The sequence below is a fragment of the Notechis scutatus genome, chromosome 2, assembly GCF_049901735.1.
Source record: "Notechis scutatus isolate UNSWTSFEM ecotype Mainland chromosome 2, rNotScu1.2, whole genome shotgun sequence".
In the NCBI taxonomy this organism is placed as follows: Eukaryota; Metazoa; Chordata; class Lepidosauria; order Squamata; family Elapidae; genus Notechis; species Notechis scutatus.
The window spans coordinates 206659953-206679603 of NC_142010.1; the positions used below are offsets into that span (position 1 = coordinate 206659953).

General features: G+C 38.1%; 1 protein-coding gene across 1 annotated transcript; it reads right to left on the minus strand.

The window, feature by feature from the left end:
- On the minus strand, positions 1–18003 carry LOC113429723 (fructose-1,6-bisphosphatase isozyme 2). Its single transcript, XM_087957919.1, has 7 exons — positions 17696–18003; positions 15422–15584; positions 12253–12345; positions 9498–9638; positions 7620–7757; positions 2841–2960; positions 1–666 (listed from the first exon to the last, which is right to left on the minus strand). The coding sequence occupies exons 1-7, from the start codon at positions 17866–17868 to the stop codon at positions 472–474; spliced, it is 1023 nt and encodes a 340-aa protein (XP_087814045.1). The 5' UTR covers positions 17869–18003; the 3' UTR covers positions 1–471.
- Between the last annotated feature and the right edge of the window lie 1648 nt (positions 18004–19651).

Consider the following 19651-nt stretch of genomic DNA (forward strand, 5'->3'; position numbering starts at 1 on the left):
TCATGAAAAACCATTTTATTGTATACAGATTAAAGGCCAGGTTGGCAATATAAAATTGCCAACAGTGTGGACACACCATTTGGGAAAAAATATTTTTATTGTTTTGATTGAGTCTAAATGGAGAGATAAACCCACTACCTCAGAGGTGACAAGACTGGACAATGTGTGGTTTGATTATTAACTGGATTGATGCTAGACATGAGGAGTGTACTTCCCAGTCAAAACTTGTCTGAGAAAAGGAGGTATTCAATTCATTCAAAAAGACCCTTGTTTTATTCTTCTTGTTTCTTTAAAAAATGATCAACTTGATATTTTTATTTAAATAAAGATTTTCTTTTTTAAAAAAATAGGGGGCAACGACAATGCCTTTCTTGTTGTGATCATCAGATTGGACATTTCTTTTACTTTGCGCCTTCATATTTTTCCAGACCAGAGTGTGAAAGCAAATTGATGGGGCACTTTAGAGGACCACTAGCTGCTTTTCTGGTGTTTCTGTACAAATGCAAGATATTCTTGAACATCTTCAGGAGAACCAACAACAAAAGGGACTCTCTGATGAATAGACTCTGGCTTTACATCCAGCACCGCCTCTGTGCCTGTGGTAGCTATTCCTCCAGCCTGTTCAATGATAAAAGCGATGGGGTTGCATTCGTACAAGAGCCGCAGCTGGAATATAAGAGGGAAAACCCATTATTCTCACTTTAATTTCTTTTGTTGAAACTATTTAAGAAGCAGTTGGAGAATTTATATCTAATCACAACAGTTTTTCAAATTATAAACACTCATACATATATCATCCTTCAGTTTTGAAGTCCTTGCATTGCTGTTTCTTTTTAAACTACAACACTAATAAATGCAGTGCAGTCCAGATTAATTTTTCCAACTCATTTCAATAGGAATACAAATTGCATTTTCCCCAGCAAAGAACAAGCATGATCAGAAAGAACAATAGTTTTGTAACAGTCCTACGTGCAAAAAAGTCCAGATTCAACCTCAATATAAAACCTGGTAATAAATTCTACCTAAGATTTTGAAGAGTCCTGCTTCCCTCTAGGAAGGAAAATACTGAGGTAGGTGAACATAGAGTTTTAAGCCACACTTCATTTGAAGCTACAATATGGTTTTGTGTTTTTGGTTTAGCATGACATGTCAATCATGCATTCCTGCTTAGCATTACAGGAGAACATGGCCACATCTGAACTAGTTGAACGGTAATCTTTTCATCTATCCCTTCCCAATCAACATAGAGAGAATTTTGGAAGCTGAATTTCACATCACCCTAAACCAAAATGTGATGTTTTTAAAAAGCATGTATGAATCCAGATATGTCTTGGTTGATTGAAAAGTAATTTATGTTTTCCAACAACAAGATTCCAGTCAGTGTGCTTAGACAACAAACTATATTTAATAAATTATGACTTAACATATTAAGACTCTCTCTGCCTCTTCCTTGTTCCATTAGATTGTTTTCCATATAGAATACCATCTAATATTATATAGAGGTGTCAAACTGGATTTCTTCAAGGACCAGATCAGCATTGTAGTTGTCCTTCGCGGGCCAACCAGAGGGGGATGGAGGGGAAGAAGATAATACATAATACATCTCCTGCGGCACTCTGCTAGCCAAAATGGAGACAGGGAGGCTGGGCGCAGCCCCCAGCACCCCATTTTTGGGCTGGGCCTCCTGCCGCACTCTGCCAACCAAAACGGGGCGGGGGGCGCATGTGCCTCCTGCACCCCATTTTCTCTGCCAGAGTGCTGCAGGAGGCCATCCAGGCCAGAAATGAGGTGTGGGAGCACCACCCCCACCCCCACACACCATTTTCGCTAGGAGAGGCACGGTGGGCTGGTCTAAGTATCCCATGGCCGAATCCAGCCTGCGGGTCTTGAGTTTGACACCCCTAATCTAATATGTTCCTAAAATATTTATGTCTCTATTTAAGACTTATATTTCTTAAACCTTCCTAGGTTTGAATTCTGAAAAGCTTTATGTCTTCTAGAATGGGAGCAAGGGGAAGAAAGCATTGTCCCATTATTTCCTCATACACTTTGAGATACTTTCTGAAGCATGGACAACGTCATATGAGACAAACATTGGTTTGGAAAATGATATACATAGTACAGTGTGCATTTCAGAGCACATTGTTCTAACAGGTAAACTATTGTCTGCTTGTTCAACCATTGTGTACTTGTTTAAGTAGCTTTCACAATGATCTGTAAACTTGCACAGCACTAATTTATAGTAAAAAATGTTCCAGGACTAATAAAGAAAACAATTTATTTTTTCTGCTGTTTAAAATCAACCTGCACTCTCTACAGAGGATTTCACATTATTATCACCTCCTAACTAAAAATGAGAAATCCTGAATTCAGGAGGACCTTGTCAAGAATTAGAGAATTGCTGGAGCAGAATCAAAGTCCCATTGAAGCCACTAGCCAAATGCGATTATTGAAACAATGAAGTCATATAATTTTCATAATAGTCTCGGCTGATGGTGCTATGATTAATTTTCTAATAACTGTGCAATCCTAAACACATTTACTCACATATATATACCATATTGTAATACATAAGGGTTTTTTGGTCAAATAATAAATGTGGGAATTGGGCAGAATATAAATTTAATAAATAATGATTAATATGCAAGTTTTTCTTGTATACATATTTCTAATTTTTACTGCAAAAAGCCTCAACTCATTTATTGGATTCCTTGTGATTCCTTGCATCAGTTGAACTATTCTCTAATTCTAAATCCTGATTTTCCAAGGAACAAAATGCCCACCTTTTTCATTAAAATTGTACTTTCTTATAATAAGTCAATTTAAAGTAAAAAAAATACCTTTCCTTTGGGACTTTTCTGATTAGCCGGATATAAAAATATCCCACCATACACCAGAGTACGGTGAACATCAGCCACCATGGAGCCCACGTATCTGGCTCCATAAGGAGAGGTACCTTCCTGTAAAGCAGAAGTACAGATTATATCAGAGTAGAATTGTTCATACTCATTACCTAGTACAAACCTGAACCTAATCTGAGGCATAATTCAGAGGGAAGAAAAATAATGAAATATCTAGTCTGCAATTTCCAACAATTATGTACCCATAAAATTCTGGCCATAGAAATAATCCCCATATCAAACAGTTTTTTGTTTGGCAGAAATCAATATGTGGCAGAATATCATACTCTAGTCTCTCTGACCGAGTGCAATATTATAGCCCTGGAAAAACAGATTATAATATTAAATATTTTCAGGCTTATGGAGTTTGCAGAGTTATTTAATCTAGAATGAAACAGAGAGCAGACAAGAGAACAAATGGAGAAGTGCTGGCCTATTGCCTTTCTGAATTTCCACTGCAACCTCCCGTTCTCATTTTGTTATATCCCAAGCCACTTTCACTGCTCCAAGTGAACAACTCATAGATTTCCCTTTCAGATGACCAAAGAAATGGATACTGATTGACGGTTTGGAATGATTCATTTTTCCTTTCTGGAAATAGCTAATGGTACTTCTGCTTGGACAATTGGAAAGATAGAAGTCTACCATTTGATATTGCCCAAATGCTCTCAAACAAACATCACAGTTTATGGAGTTCTGAGTTAATCCTGTTGGTTCCATTCTACTCTGCTCATTTTTAAAGGGTAACTTCTCATCATGCAGACGTTTCAGAGTGTTTATATTAATTTTCATTTATGTTTTGTGGTTGTGCACCTGTGTTCAAGGAAGTCCCTACCACATCACTCAAAAGGGAAGATTCTACAATGAGCTGATAAACAGAGATATATTTCGTTTCCTTTTCCATCTTCACATACATACCCAAACAAATTTTAAATCCCATTCCACACCCCAAAGAAGCAACATAGCAATCATCAATCTCATATAACACAATACAGGGAGTCCTCAACTTACAACAATTCATTTAGTGACTGTTTAGAGTTACAATGGCACTGGAAAAAAGTGACTTATGACCATTTTTCACACTTACAATGGTTGCAGGATCCCGGTGATCAAATGAACAAAATTCAGATGCTTGGCAACTGAACTCATATTCATGATAGTTGCAGTATCCTGAGATCATGTAATCACATTTTGCAACTTTCTGACAAGCAAAGTTAATGAGGAAGCCAAATTCACTTAACAACTGTGGTGAGAAAGGTCATAAAATGGGGCAAAAAACTCGCTTAAAATGTTTCACTTAACAACAGAAATTTTAGGCTCAATTGTGGTCATAAGTCAAGGGCTACCTATATTAGCAACACTCAATCTCATATTACACAATATCATTCAAGCCACCTTTTGAAAATAGCCTAAGGTGCTTGGGATGGGAACTAAAATCTACTGGGGGAAAAAACTCAATTCCTTCTATAATATCAACAAAGTTCATTGTTATGGCTTGCAGTTTCTTTCAGCAACTGGAATATAAGGGATATCTATTGCCCCCAACCCCCAAAGGGATGCTTTGAAAATCAATTCATCAGCTTTCGAGTTATTCCTTGATTCAACCGTATTTCTTTAAAACAACTTGATAGCTTTGGTTTCCGTCTTAGTGGCTTAAGCTTAAGTGTCTTTTTCCTTGAAACAATTTCACACAGGAAGGACACAGGAAGCAACCCATGGGGCAATATGCAAGGGATGGGAACTTTCAAAAGTTCCAACTATCAAATATTTAGTGCTGGCTCAGGAATTTTGGGGTTTGAAGTCCACAGGTTGCAAAGTTGTCATAACTGACCAAGTCTGATCTAAGGGAAGATTTCAGCTCCCCTTCTTAAGAACTTAATAGCAATGTGTATCTGATCATTTCAGTTGACAGTGATGCAATAAGTACAGTGAAGTCAAAAATTATAGAGTAAATAAGATTGTAATTTCATTTCCTACAATCTTTTACAATTGTATTTATAACACAGCGATGGGAAAAGCTACCCACGTGCTTTTTACCCAATACGCTGAGTTTTGTGGAAAGATAGTGCAATTCTACTGGTTAATCCCCTACAGAGCAAGTGCAGCGGTTTTGGTGGTTTCCTACATTTAGAAGATTACAAATCTTATCAACTCCTACTATGCCCATTGCATTCTATCTTAGATAGCAAATCACCTGATCAGAGAAGAAAAATACAGCATATTCTTACACAAAATCAGCCTTCTCTGACCTGATCTTCTCTGCATTTCCACACCTCAAAAATTCTCATCAATGGCCATGCTGACTGAAATTGTAGGGTGTCCATTCTGTAACAACAGGTACAAAAGCTGAGAAAGAATGAACTAAGGAAGTCTGATGCCAGCCATGGACAGATCATTTTTAATCCAATAAATCCAATGAAATAAACCACAACCAACTGCAATATGCGGTTTAATCATCCCTATGATTAGGATCACAGCTACCTTTGCTGTGGCTGTCTAGATTTACAATTTGCTTGTTCAATGTTGTAAAAAAACATTAAAATTTATTGTACCCTATGACTATTATTAAATGTTGTACCTTATGATTCTTGACTCCTGACGAATGTATCTTTTCTGTTATGTATATACTGAGAGCATTTGCACCAAGACAAATTCCTTGTGTGTCCAATCACACTTGTCCAATAAAAGAATTCTAATTCTAAAATAATTGTAAAGTTGTATAAAAGAAAGTAAGTAAACCAGATGACTCACTCTAAATTGGATTTGCTGTAGAAAAGGCACAATAAGGTTAAATCCCTCTCTGTTTCTGTTTCCTCATTTTCCTGGTTTCAGTTGACCATATGTGTTTGTGAAATGTGAAATAATGCCACCTTACTGTTTATTCAGCAGTAAATTGAATAAAGTCACACTTGCTGGTTTCATGGAATTCCTGCAATGAACTGCACTAAATGTACTGATGATTATGAAACAAAGGTTAGTCACCCAAATCCAGATCCTATATAATATAACGAAATCATTTCCTGTTTTTTGTTTCTGATTCTTATGTAGTAATTTTGACAAAAAGTATCATTTCAAAATTTGAATTTATAGGTCAAGTTCTGAATCAGACACACAAGCCTTGGCAACTAAAGCAACAGGGGAAAAAAATACATTTCTTCTGAAGGCTTTTTGTTTGGCTGAAAATTTAATCATGAGGTGAGTTGCTGGGTTTGGAATAGGAAATATCAAAAGACAGGTTCACGTGTAGGGTAATAAATCCATTTACCATCTTGTGTTCTTTCTGTAACGCAGGTTAGAACAACTTCCTGTCCCAGGGCACATGCATTCCTTAAACTCATTTTTTCTTTTCTTTTTCTTTTCTTTCTATTTTTGTGCTTAGTAGGCTTTTCTAATTACCTGGCAGAAGTATTTTCTGATATTTTGAAATGGGAAATAGCTGCCTATTGTGTGGGGTCATAAAATGAGATTAAATTCCTTTATGAAACAATTGATCTATTAAACTTAGGGGGAAAGGCAGAGGCATCTATCATTCCTGGTTGATAGATCCAAACTATAACTTTCCTCCCCAAATAGTAACAGTAGCCCCAACTGTGTTTTAGAGCTTGTGAGGGAAACAGACCAAGATTGCCTCTTTCCTCTCAGTTTTAAATTAATCAAAGTTATTGGTTACCCTTGTTTTTGCTACAGTTTTCTGGATTCCAATACAGCAGGGAGCTCTGCTTGTTTAAATTAAAAGCAGAAACTTCTTATCTCTTCCTCTGTCATATGTAAAAGGAGGAGACACGAAAGCCCAAGTTGTTAAATGTGTTTGAGAAGATTGTACCTGCCTGACAATTAGTAGCAATAGTAAGGGTGAAAATTATGGGCGTTATTATTCTAAGTGCCTGAAAAGTTGCTTGGAAAATTCTGCTTGAAAAGGTACAAGAGGAGAGCAGGAACAGTAGGAAGCTGGAGGGTACAGTATGGCTTTTGGCCAAGTAGGGGATGTTAAAAAGCAGGTTTTCATTTTCAGCATGTGATAAAGAAATGCTGGTCCCTGAGAAAGAACATTAAATGTAAGATTGATTTAGAGAACGTGTATTATGGAATGTTTGTGCAAGTATTGAATCAACGGTAAAGTATACTAAAGTACAGGTATGACTTGGCTTACACAGCCCAAAATTCTGTTGCTAAGTGAATTTTGCTCCATTTTACGACCTTTCTTGCAGCAGTTGTTAAGTGAATTGCTGCAGTTGTTAAGTTAGGAACATGGTTGTTAAGTGAATTGGGCTTTCCTATTGACACTATTGTCAGAAGGTTGCAAAATGTGATCACATGACCCCAGGACACTCCAACCGTCATAAATATGAATCAGTTGCCAGCATCTGAATTTTAATCACATGACCATGGGGGTGCTGCAATGGCTGTAGGTGTGAAATATGGTCATAAGTCACTTTTTTCAGGGTCGTGGTAGCTTCGAAAGGTCACTAAATGAACTGTTGAAAGTTGACGACTGCCTGTGTAGTATACCATAAAAGTAAAGCCTGAAGGCGAAGAAATAGATTGCTTAGTAAATGGTTCAAAAAATGAGCAGAGTTTTCCACTTGTTCCTTTTGGACAACAAGTTTTCTCCTTGAATGCATTAATTCAACTGTAATCAAAATTCTCTGTGGGAACTATGAAACTAAACTATATTAAATGCTACTATTTGTAATTAATGGCAGCCAAATGGTAAATTACCTCAGGAAATTTCTTCTTATGTAAATACTCAGTCACAGCAGGATCAAAGTACTTTGCATAACCTTCATTAAGACTATAGATTTTTCCTTTCTTCTTGATTTTCACATCTTTTTCCACCAAAATGAATTCACCAAGAGCCTACAAACAGATAAAATAAAGGAGCTTATTCATATACTATTAATTCACATGCCATCTTAATGATTTATTACTGTAAATATTTCCCATTCCTTCAAGAAATCAGGTAAAACTCAATTCAATCCACTTTTAAAGGAATAGAAAGAATTGAAATTAGTGATAACCAATCCTAAAAAAAAAACTCTGCAGTTTTAAGTGTCTTTGCAAAGAGTCATAAGCATCTTAGAGGTTTTGTGCATAGATTTCAGGTCTGCACCATCTTACTTTGTTCTGTAGAAGAGCCTATAGTATAGTCCATCAGATGGATCCAAAGATTCAACATAGTAGGATGGACCATGCAACTAAGAATTACAGATAAGGATATCCATAGGCACATTCATTTAAAAAAAACAACCCAATGTTGGAGTTGTCCTCCAAGCATTATTTTTCAATAATATAATAATTAGGAGGAAAGGCTTTTGAAATGTTCTGGGATTTAGAAATCTTTGCCAATCTTCTGCAGGTCTCCCAGTAGCTGACAAATAGATCTCAGTCTATGTTTTGGCCTCTCCTGACAACATTCAAATAGTGATGTCAAAACAGAGAGGAATCACCACTAGAACTGAAAACAACTAAAGCAGGCCAGACTCAAGCTAAAATTTCAGAGAACAGGTAGTCCTCAACTTACAGCCACAATTAAGCCTAAAATGTATGTGGCTAAGTAAGACATTTGTTCAGTGAGTATTTCTCTATTTTACAACTTTTCTTGCCACTGTTGTTAAGTGAATCATTGCAGTTGTTAAATTGGTAACACAGTTGTTAAGTGAATCTGGTTTCCCCACTGACTTTGCTTGTCAGAAGGTTGAAACGGTGATCACATGACCCCAGGACACTGCAACCGTCATTAATGTGAATCAGTGGCCAAACATCTGAATGTAAATCACGTGACCATGGGGATGCTGCAATGGTCCTAAGGGTGAAAAATAATCATAAGTCACTTTTTTCAATGTCGTTTGAATGATCATTAAGCGAACTGTTGTTGTAAGTCAAGGACTACCTATACGGTAGTCAATAAAGCTTTTTTAAGTTAAGCTGATGTGCCTCCAGGTTAACATCAGCAGGAAATGAGAATTCTGGAATTTTCTTTTCCTAGCAAAATTGTGAACAAATTAAAGAATAATTCAGTTTTTGCATAATCTAGTTAACAATTAAAATCTGGCCTCATTTTTAAAGTAAATAAATATAAAACAGCTTTCACATCCTTAATCTCCAGTTCAGTTTTCCCTTGCTTGTTGAAATATGTTTGATACCCTTTATCGGCTGCTATTTCCACACAATGTTTCCCAAAATCTTTTTAATGCCAGCTACAAAATAGTGTTGTTCATTCATTCGATGAAACTCCTCTTGGTTTCGCTGCATTAAAGACTAAAGTAGCTTCCAGTCATTCTTCTGTTCTGACTCCGGAGGAGTCTTGTAAAAGCCACATCAGTGGTTTTGAGGACCAGATCCAGAAAAGCATTTCATGCCTCATCCAAATGATTAGTGCATGCCAATGCATAAGCAATCCTTTTGCCACCATGGCATTACAATGATGTTATACAGCCAAATACCAGCTCAGGAAGCATTGCTCTCATTCAGAATGGCCTCTCTATTATAAACACTTTATCCATCACCCCCACCACAGTTCCTGAAAAGGGAGACGGTTTTCATATGGAATATGAAACAGCAACCAAAACAAAACTATGCTTAGCATTGGACTCATACCGGATCTAACATAAAGCAGTCCACTCCTTGGCCTGTTGAAAGGGCGACCAGCGTTGCACTGCCATACAGAGCGTAGCCTGCAGCCACAATGTTGCGTCCGGGTTGTAAGGCATCCTTTTCAGAAGGCTCATCTTCAGAGGTCTAAAAGAAAAAAATAATGCATTATAAGCATTAATATAATATACAGACAGACAGATAGAGACAGAAAAATATATGGATACACACACACACACATTTTGCAGTTTCAAAATTTAAATTGCAGGAAAACAAAGAAACTTAAAATATATGAATAGGACATTCTCTTAATTATGGACCTACAGTCTGTCTGATATACTGAGGCTTTTCTATAAAAAAATATTAAATATAATTGAACTGAAGATACTGCCAAATTACAAATAAGAACATTAACAATAAAGATATACCAGTTGCAGGTCAAGTCATAAATTGAAGTAACTTGCTCATGTTAATAATCAATCTTCAACAACAACAGGATTCATCAAATGAAACACTGAGTACTTGAACATTGTCTCTTTACTTGTTCCAAATGTCACTGTGAGACTCAATACCTGTGTAAATCTATTTGCAAATGGTTAATAATTACTATTAGCTCATATCTTTAGATAGTAATAGCTAGCCATCAATGGAAAATGTCATTTGAAACTAATCTTTTTAGGTCAAAGGTGCAACACCCTGTGAGTTAAATTCTTATGCAGCCCATCAAAATGGGGATACACTGGAGTTCTCCCTAGCATTTTAAGATTGGTTTCATAATAAAGTGTAGATAATGATATGCACAAATTGCCAGAAACCACATTCATTCTGGAACAATTTCAGGCATTCAGAACAGCCTGAAGAACACAACTGCAAAAGGTTAAAGAGTAAATGATCCTGGATGGTTATTTAAATATTATTCCAGAGAATTAGTTCAAAAACCTTAGCAAATCTGCCCTAAATAGATCAGATAACTTTTATGTGTGACCTGATCTTTTACTAGAAATGCTGGATTACATCTCTCAACCAAAAGATTGGAACATGTTCCAGGGATTTAAGGTTAAATGATATAATATGTAAACTATCATGTAGACTGCCTTCTAGTTTTTATTTTCTCTAATGCAGGGGCGTCAAACTTGTTTTCATTGAGAGCCTCATCAGGGTTGTGTTTGACCTTGGGGGGGGGACAGGTGGAAATGGCCAGGGTGGGTATGGCCAGCTCGATGTCACTTATGTCGGGGGCACCTCTAGTGGCCTTTGTGGTCTGCCAGCAAAAATGGAGCTCCATTTTCGCTGGCAGAGGCACCACGGGCCGATCCTTCGCTGTTTCCAGTGCGGGTCTGCGGGCCAGATCTAAGCAACCCATGGACCGAATCCATCCCACAGTCCTTGAGTTTGACACTCCTGTTCTAATGTATGGATAAAGGAAAAGCAATCTGGATTTAATACACACAGGTTGGAACATCCTAAAGTTTTCCATTCCAGAGTTTGTTTCTCACATTAGTATTGCTTGTTTCAATACCAATCAATCATCTATAGCCAGGCAATACGCTATACTGTTATTTCATTTATTCTGACCCACTCAGCTGAGATACTCAATTGATTGATTGAATATCTGATAACAGTCAGCAGACTGACCATCCATCCAACAACTCCCATATACAAAGCAATAGAGTCAGATTAACTTCCAGGAAGGATTACACCAACAAACACCACTGTTTGTCATTTACAGCTCATAGTTCATCACACTCAAATCAATTATTAATAAACAACAGCCCATACTGGTCACATCAGGACACCCAATAGAGCCATAGTAATACCAGAGCGGATTGGCTATAGTGGTTAAGGCATCAGACTAGAGTCCAGGAGTTCTAGCCAGCTAGGTGACTTTGAAGCAATCATTGTCAGCCTTAGGAAATACGCAATAACAAACTACTTCTTAAATCTTGCCAAGAAAACGGTGGGGACATGTCCAGGCAATAATCACAAACCAATACTAACTCAGAGGCATGCCCATACACACATACACACACACAATCAGAACACTTCAACCTCCTAGGACATTCCATTACAGATCTCAAAGAGATATTTGGAAAAAGGAGACTTGACTAGTACAATTAAGTGAGAGGCTCCTGAAGTTACATACATCAAAAGTTTTGAGGCTATCTGAGAATGTCTCAAGCAAAAATGGATTTTTACTCGCAATACTTTTAATTGATGAGGTACTTGTAATCTTTTTCACATGTAACTTGAATCTATATGACTACCCTACAAAAGTGATGTCTTTTGCAGATATTATTAAAAGCATGAAAGGATGGGAGACCCTGACCGTCATTTCCAGTTTGTTATTTTAGCTGATTTGGAGTATAACTGAGTATAATATAACTCAATGATGAGAATATAGGACGTCTAATATGTAGAAGGTAAGAGGATCAACCATCATACTTCCAGTTCACCTCTCTGAGAATGTGAAGAACTAATGCCAGCTACATTAGATTTTATAGAGTTGGTTGAACATATATTTGGATCCGACTCAGAATTGTTCCCTAGGCCTGTAGCTTCACCAAAGAGTTCTTCAACCTGGTATTGCACACAAATTCAACAACTTTGATGACTATCAACTTGGGGGGAAATTCTGTAAAGTGAATGTTATTTTTAGAATTCTATAAATGACATAGACAAAATGAGATGTTAGAAGATATGACTTGTTGTGCATTTTTGGATAGTACTATTAACAATTCCACTTTTCTTTTCAGCTGCTTACCTTCTTGTAAATTGCAAATATTGTTCCTATTGAGGCTAAACAGTCTATATTGGAAGAGCCATCTAGTGGATCAAAGCACACTACATATTTACCCTGAAATAAAAGAGAAATAAAAGCAGTCTTAAAACAGATATTAGCAGATACAATATTCACTCACAGTTTAGCAAAAGCTAATTTAGAAAGTTGAAAAATCTACTTTATGCAGAAGAATAGTCTAAAGATGCATTTTATATGAGAGGAATGATGAAAAGTAGACTATTATATGGTACAATACCAGCTGCCTACAACTGGTATTGTACTATATAATATATGTTTATGTTACGAACTAAATAAACTCATTCGTCAATAACTATACTAGCTTACTTCAGCAGCAGGCTTGTAATCCTGTACTTCTGATTGGTCCGTGGATAAGCAAATCATGATTGGCCAATTCTGGCTGACCTGATTGGCTGACAACGGGCCATCGCTGATTGGACGCTTTTAGAGCGGTTACTTCAATTTCATTGGTTGTTGTGACAGCAGCCAGCTCTATAAAAGAGCTGCTGCTGCCCTAGTTGTTGCTCTGTTCTGAAGTCACTATTAAAGAGTTGAGTTGAGTCACTATAGATGCCTCGTCTCCGTTATTGCGCCCACTCCTCCAGATCTAACACTGGCGACGAGGTGGACCGAGCCGGGTGATTGTTTCGCCACAAAGCAGCCCGGCCATAGAAGCAAGTCCAGGGAACCCGGATGACAACAGAGAGGACAGCCCTGAGTCCCGAGCGGAATAGTGGAACCGTTTTCGCCACCCGGTTCTACAAACAGCCCACCGGAGCCAGCGCCAGAGCAGAGAACGGTGGAACAGCGAAAATCGAATAGACAGGTGAAACGGCCTGCCTACTTACGAGACTACGTCACCCCACCCTCAGACGGAACCTAGGGGGAGGGGTGTTACGAACTAAATAAACTCATTCGTCAATAGCTATACTAGCTTACTTCAGCAGCAGGCTTATAATCCTGCACTTCTGATTGGTCCGCGGATAAGCGAATCGTGATTGGCCAATTCTGGCTGACCTGATTGGCTGACAACGGGCCATCGCTGATTGGACGCTTTTAGAGCGGTTACTTCAATTTCATTGGTTGTTGTGACAGCAGCCAGCTCTATAAAAGAGCTGCTGCTGCCCTAGTTGTTGCTCTGTTCTGAAGTCACTATTAAAGAGTTGAGTTGAGTCAGTATAGATGCCTCGTCTCCGTTATTGCGCCCACTCCTCCAGATCTAACAGTTTATATAGTACAACTTGTACTGTACCCCCATCCCCTCTCACACAGTGGTAGGAAATACAACAATTCTTGTCTGGCTGCTTCTAGTAAATTGCAAGTCTGCTAAAGCTATCTTTTTTCCCCCTGCAGTTCTTCGACTGTGATATCAAATATTATTTCAGGAAGTTTGGCAGCTTCCTGATCCAATTTTCCAGACAAACTGGGAACAGCAATAGGATACCATAGGAGATTATGTAAGTACTGGTAATGCAAAGCCTTGAATACAAGGTAATTTGTTTATTTCTCTTTGTGGTTCATTTTGGAAATTAAGTCAGATCCTTTTTAAGGCTGAACTAGAATATCAGAGAAAAGATTCCATGTTTTCATTTATATTTATTGAGAATGTTCATATAAGATAAGTGAAAAGACAAATAAAAAGAAACAACCACAACCTGCCCCCTCAAATCAGAAAAGTACAAGAAAAGGAAACTAAAACTAAGAAACACAAATTACTTCTGACTTTATTTTGAACTGGTAATTACATTCTTATTCACCTCCACATTTAATCCACATCTTTTTAAACCTTCAACTCATAAATCAATTAATTCATTTTTTCTTCTTTGGACAAAAAGTTTGATATTTCATATTTTCAAATCTCCTCCTCCTCCTTTTCCTCCTCCTCCAAGCAAATTGTGCACAAAATTTGTGCAAAAGTAAATGTAACTATCAGAGAGAAAACTATCCTGCAGTGTTTTTTAAAACCAGTTCTCATTCAATTGATGAAAAATTATTTTATTTCTCAACGTCTTTCCAACTAAAATGAGAGTTCACTGCATACTCATTGGTAAAATGTGGTGTTCACTTAATTGTAGGGTGGCCCAGTGGGAGTATCCCACCTATCATAGTACAGTGAGTCCCAGAATAAGGCTCAGGCATTTCCTCACACATACCTAAATCTGGAAATCTTTGTTATTCTGTGTCCTCACAATGTCATTTTCCCTAGTCAATAATAGAGGCAGCCTCCAGTTATTCTTAGCTGTTCTGTTTTTAAAAGGAGTGTTTTTCCTCTTAGGGGCTGTCACCAAGAAGAATAGGGTGGTCCAAAGCACTTGAGGGCAGGACAAAAACTAACTGTGTGGAAGATCATTAAGAGAGAAATAAGGAAAAATTTCCTGACAGTGAGAACAGTTGATCAGTGGAATGGCTTGCCTCCAAAAGTTGTGGCTGTTCCAGCACTGGAGGTTTTCAAGAAGAGACTGGACAGCCACTTGTCTGAAATGGTATAAGGTCTCCTACTTGAGCAGGAGCTGGACTAGAAGACCTCCAAGGTTCCTTCCAACCCTATTATATTCTATGTTCTTACTTGACATGGTTTTTGTCATGGATTCAATCTGGCATGCTTCACTGACCATCCAGCTGCTGACATGGTCTGGTGATCAGCTCAGATCATATAGGCCAGGGGTCTCCAACCTTGGCAAGTTTAAGCCTGGAAGACTTCATTCCCGGAATTCCCCAACCAGCAAAGCTGGCTGGGGAATTCTGGGAGTTGAAGTCTTCCAGGCTTAAACTTGCCAAGGTTGGAGACCCCTGATATAGGCAACTTAGCTTTGTGTTAGCATCTCCGCTTCCCCTGATGTTTGGAAGCTGTCCTCCACTTAATTTCAATTTGGGCAAGAGAAAGTTTTTCTTTCAGACTAAGTTTTTTCTCAGTTTAAGGCAGTTCAGTCTTAATTCAATTTTGGAAGCTCGGGGGCAGTATTATTTGTTGCATGTGGAAGTAACATTCAGTTCTGGAATGGTGGATTGTCTGCCCTCAGACATTTTCAACTATAGAGCTTGGAAAAATCTTTTTCCTTCCATGACTCAATTGCGCCCTCTGCTGCTAAATGAGGGACCACTCTTTTTCCACTGAATTAGACCATATACTGACCCTCTTTTCTTTTGGAGTGATTATTGCTTCTTTATTCTCTTCAGAGACCAGGACGCAAGTGCTGTAGGATGACTGGAGCATGTTGATAACCAGAGAATTGGACAACATATCCAGTTTTTTCTGCTCGTCCCCAGTCACATTCACACTCCCTGCAATTCCATACCTATGGAGGGGAGAAAAGTCCATGAGGTTATTACTAACATAAAAAAAGAGTTATCAGGTAAGTCAGGGAAAAGCAAATGGATGCTCTTCATATTTTTGGACTGTACCTCTCACAGTCTTTTGCCAATGACCATATTGAAGGACCATATTGAAGGCCTTTTGGAAACACTGGAGGCCAGGTTGTGCTCCTAGGCATTTCCAGAGGTTAATTGAAGACCATGGATAATATTCAGTTTATTGAATCTTTTTACCTCAGCAATCATGAAATAATGCCTATATAAGAGGAATGTGCTTTAAAGTGTTGCAAAGCGCTTCATTAATAAATGAGTCTGCCTTTGTATCCTGCATGGTTTTTTTTTAGCACAATCTTACTGACATCTTCAGTGTTAAATGTCCAGAACTGTTTCTGTAAAAACCCAGTCATTGTAGTACTGTGATAGGATCTGTTTCCATGATCATCTTTGCTGGAAGTCAGCACTAAATGGACCCAAGATGAAATGGGAGAGAACTTTGATCAGCTCTGGGAACTCCTTTCTATTTCAGCCAAGCTTCTCCTCTACCCCATCATCCTACCAGGTGCCATATTTTTTTTTCCACACAAGTTTATCAATCTTCTGGAAGACTGGCAGACCTAAATTCAGAAATAGTGCAAGTGGGCAGCTGTCTGTGCACTGACAACTTGTTATTTGGGCAACTTGAAATGTGATTAAGGTCTCTAATCTAGGCACCATTTATTCTTGTCAGGTCTCACCCCACCATATGTTAAAGAGGGGAAATGAAGCTAGGGCACTCCATCAATTGCTGCCCTTAAATTGTCACAGGAAATTGTAGCGACACTACAAGGCTCAGTAATAAGACAGAATAAAGCTTCATGGTCATAGTAGCAGAATTTAATGAGTTACTTAACCAATGCTTAGACTGCCCCAATCATACATATCTGAATGATTCACAGGAATCTCAAGATGCAATATCGGTAGAATAATAAATATAATAAAATAACAATTAGTGTCATATTTCTACTGACTCAATGAACAGTAATGAGGTTATGAGGAGGAGCGTTCTCCCTCCCACCCACCACCCACCCCTCTCTCTCTCTCCCCTTAATTCCATCCCTTTGCAAGCAATGAAAAGATAAACCGCTGTTCCTTTCAAATAGGAAATGACAGAGGGATGGAAAGGCTTAAGATCTTCAGAATCAAATACTAATTAATCAAATACTAACTAATCTAACCTTTTCTATTTTCTGGACAGCATTTCCGACTTTTATAAAAGTCAATCTCAAAGGTTTGCATGGGAATAAAAGGGTTTCTGCTATTTGATATCATCCTTCAAGGCCAAAGCCCTCTTTGTAACCTTGGAAGAAAAAAATTCAAGAAAATCTGTTGCCCTGAGATATTGTGCTAAGAAGCAGAAGATTGTACCTTGGCAACTTATTCTCTGATTAACTCATTCATGTCCACACAGAATTATAAAAATAGTCTATCGGGTTTCTGGAACACAGTCAAGACTTGGCCATGACATCAAACCTGTTAATGAAGACAATGCAATTTGCCACTTGGCACAATTCTGAATCCTTCTCTGAATGCAACTTCTATGACATTAAAAATAAGTTAACTGGCCTGATCTTTATGCTGACATGCTTATGAACCATTTTGTTTTCTCAATCACAGAAACAGCATAGAGGCAAATCAGATTATTCCTGGGTTAATATTACTGCTTTGGTTTGCTGAATTATATTACTATGCATGCATATTACATGCTTGTATACTATCAGTCTACAGCTGTTGTTAAGTTTTGCTGTATTCTGAAAGCTTTTGTTCTCTCCTTGAAATTATTATGTTAATAGAGTAGAGGTATCATATTTGGTTGGTGCCTTCTTTCTGATCAAATTCTGTTTATATCAAATGAAAATCAATAATGATTTTAGAGAGGTTTCTATAACACAGCATACATGTTACCTCTTATAGGTGCTTTTTTCCTTTCATTGCAGCCACGTGGAATGCTATCTCAATAATTTTGTTCAACGTATTATAAGAAATAGGCCTCCTTCCCCAGATCTCATCTAAGACACTCTAATATAGACCCACTTCTCCCTTTTTCTATGCTACTCACATATGAGCAAGACCTGCCTTTCGGACTGCTGATGAGATGGCCTTGATGGCAGTGAGTGTTGAGTTCAAAAGCTGGGTCAATTCTCCCGTTGCCCCTTTCACCCGTCGTCCTTTCTCCATGACATATCGGTTCAGGGTTAGCATATCTGTTTCAAAGGGGCTTTGATCCGTCATGTTGGTTGGAAAGCAGGGCCGGTTTTCTTGGTTAGAATCTAGTAGTTCTTCTCTTCCCCTCCTGATCCCTACTGTTTGCCCGGTAGTTTTATTTTAAGGAGGAGCAGCTGGTGGCAGACCAAGCATGGATTTGTAAAAGATTCCTGACCCATGTGACTTGAATGCTCGAAATAGACCTACCGCACAATTCCTCTGGATCTTCAAAGCAGCAAGAGTGCAACTTCTACCCAAACAAACAAATTACCCTTGTGGAGTAAAGGCACAATTAACTATAGGTAACTAATTGTGACTGAGTCACTGCTGAATATAGTATGAAGAGACAATTAATGAATGGCTCTAAATCCCATCATTTGTGGGTCAAATAATCTCATAGAAGTCAACGGTGTGAGCAAGGTAGTCTATGCAGGAAACTGTCAAGGCATTTATTGCCAAACTTGATGGAATGTGGGTTTGATTCAGGGAAGGAAGGCAATGTTGAACCACTACAGAAAAGATATCTGAATCCTGAGAAAGTAGAAAGAATGAGGAAGAAACTCAAAACAAGTCCATCTTGACTGGATTAGATATAAGTTGAAGTAGGGAGAGGCTTTAATGGACTTTGAAGATTTTGTTACCATGCCCTAAGCTCCTTAAAGAACATTCCAGAGCTTCTGGTGAATCCAGCTTTGTGATCTTACATACCTTGAAGGGCTGTCTGTCCCTGACCTATATTTTCTGCTTTACTATAGGCTGGCAACTTCTTTGGTTTGAGCGCCACCCTTTTAAATATAGAAGAAAGAAAGGGATACTGTAGTAATCTTGCCCAATTCCAGGCAGAAGCTTGAGTCTGGCCAGGATGACATTTTGAGCAGCTGCCCCTTGTTCATCCAATAGCAAATGGGGAACTTTCTCAGAGTTTGGCTCAAAGGAGCTTCACATTTAGCTCCAAGAAAAACTGTGAAGAAAAGGTCCTGGCAAAAACAGCTAAAGAGCTTTGTCAAGCCATGGTGTTAAGTAGAAAATATGTCTGCCTTTAGATGTTGTACAACTTCCACACTACACACCATTTTAGACAGTTTGGCTAATGCTGAAGGATGATAATGGGAGTTGAGCTAAATATTCAAAGCTCAATTTAGCATTGTTTAAAATGAAGGGGATTCTAATTCCTGGGTTGATTCCAATTTGGGGATATTTTGGAACGCCTAACTTCTACTCTAACACAAGACTTTCTGTTTTCTAAATCTACCCAATTTTTATTTATCAACATGCCTAGAGCAGGGCTGGCCTTGCTTAGTCAGACAAGAGATGTTGGATTCCACAAAAGCACAGCAAATTGTTATTTGATTTCTTAGTATTGTATTTTTAATGCCAGGTATAGAGAGAATTTTTTTTATTCTTCCACCTCTTGTTCTAAAATAATTTGGTTTACTTTGAGAAAACACCACATCTGAGAGGGGCAGGTGGGGACGGATCATCTGCTGTTTCATCCCGGTTCAAAATGTCACAGGCCAGATTTGTCCTGGAAATCCTGAAATCTTCCATATTGTGTTATGAATCTGAATTTTAAAACATGATTGTTCAGCAGGTGGCAAAGTCAATCGGCAGACAGAACAGTACCACTTCAGATGTTTACTTTCTGCCTATTTCCTATATAGAAATTTGCCCTTTATTTCCTTCTTATATAGAGATTAGAGTGTTTGCAGAGGTTTGTCAAGAAATTCAAGATGGTAGCCGGGGCCACATTGTCAAAATCTCACCCTTAGTTGCACACATCAAACATGCATCTATTGTAAAAAAAATATAT

What these genes read in the sequence shown, in the direction of transcription:
- LOC113429723 (XM_087957919.1), bottom strand. Translation starts at nt 17,868, where the DNA reads ATGACGGATCAAAGCCCCTTTGAAACAGATATGCTAACCCTGAACCGA. An exon ending in ATAAGAAGAAATTTCCTGAG is followed by an intron (nt 2,961 to 7,619) that starts GTAATTTACCAT and finishes TCTGCTTTACAG; the next exon opens with GAAGGTACCTCTCCTTATGG. An exon ending in AGAAAAGTCCCAAAGGAAAG is followed by an intron (nt 667 to 2,840) that starts GTATTTTTTTTA and finishes CTTATATTCCAG; the next exon opens with CTGCGGCTCTTGTACGAATG.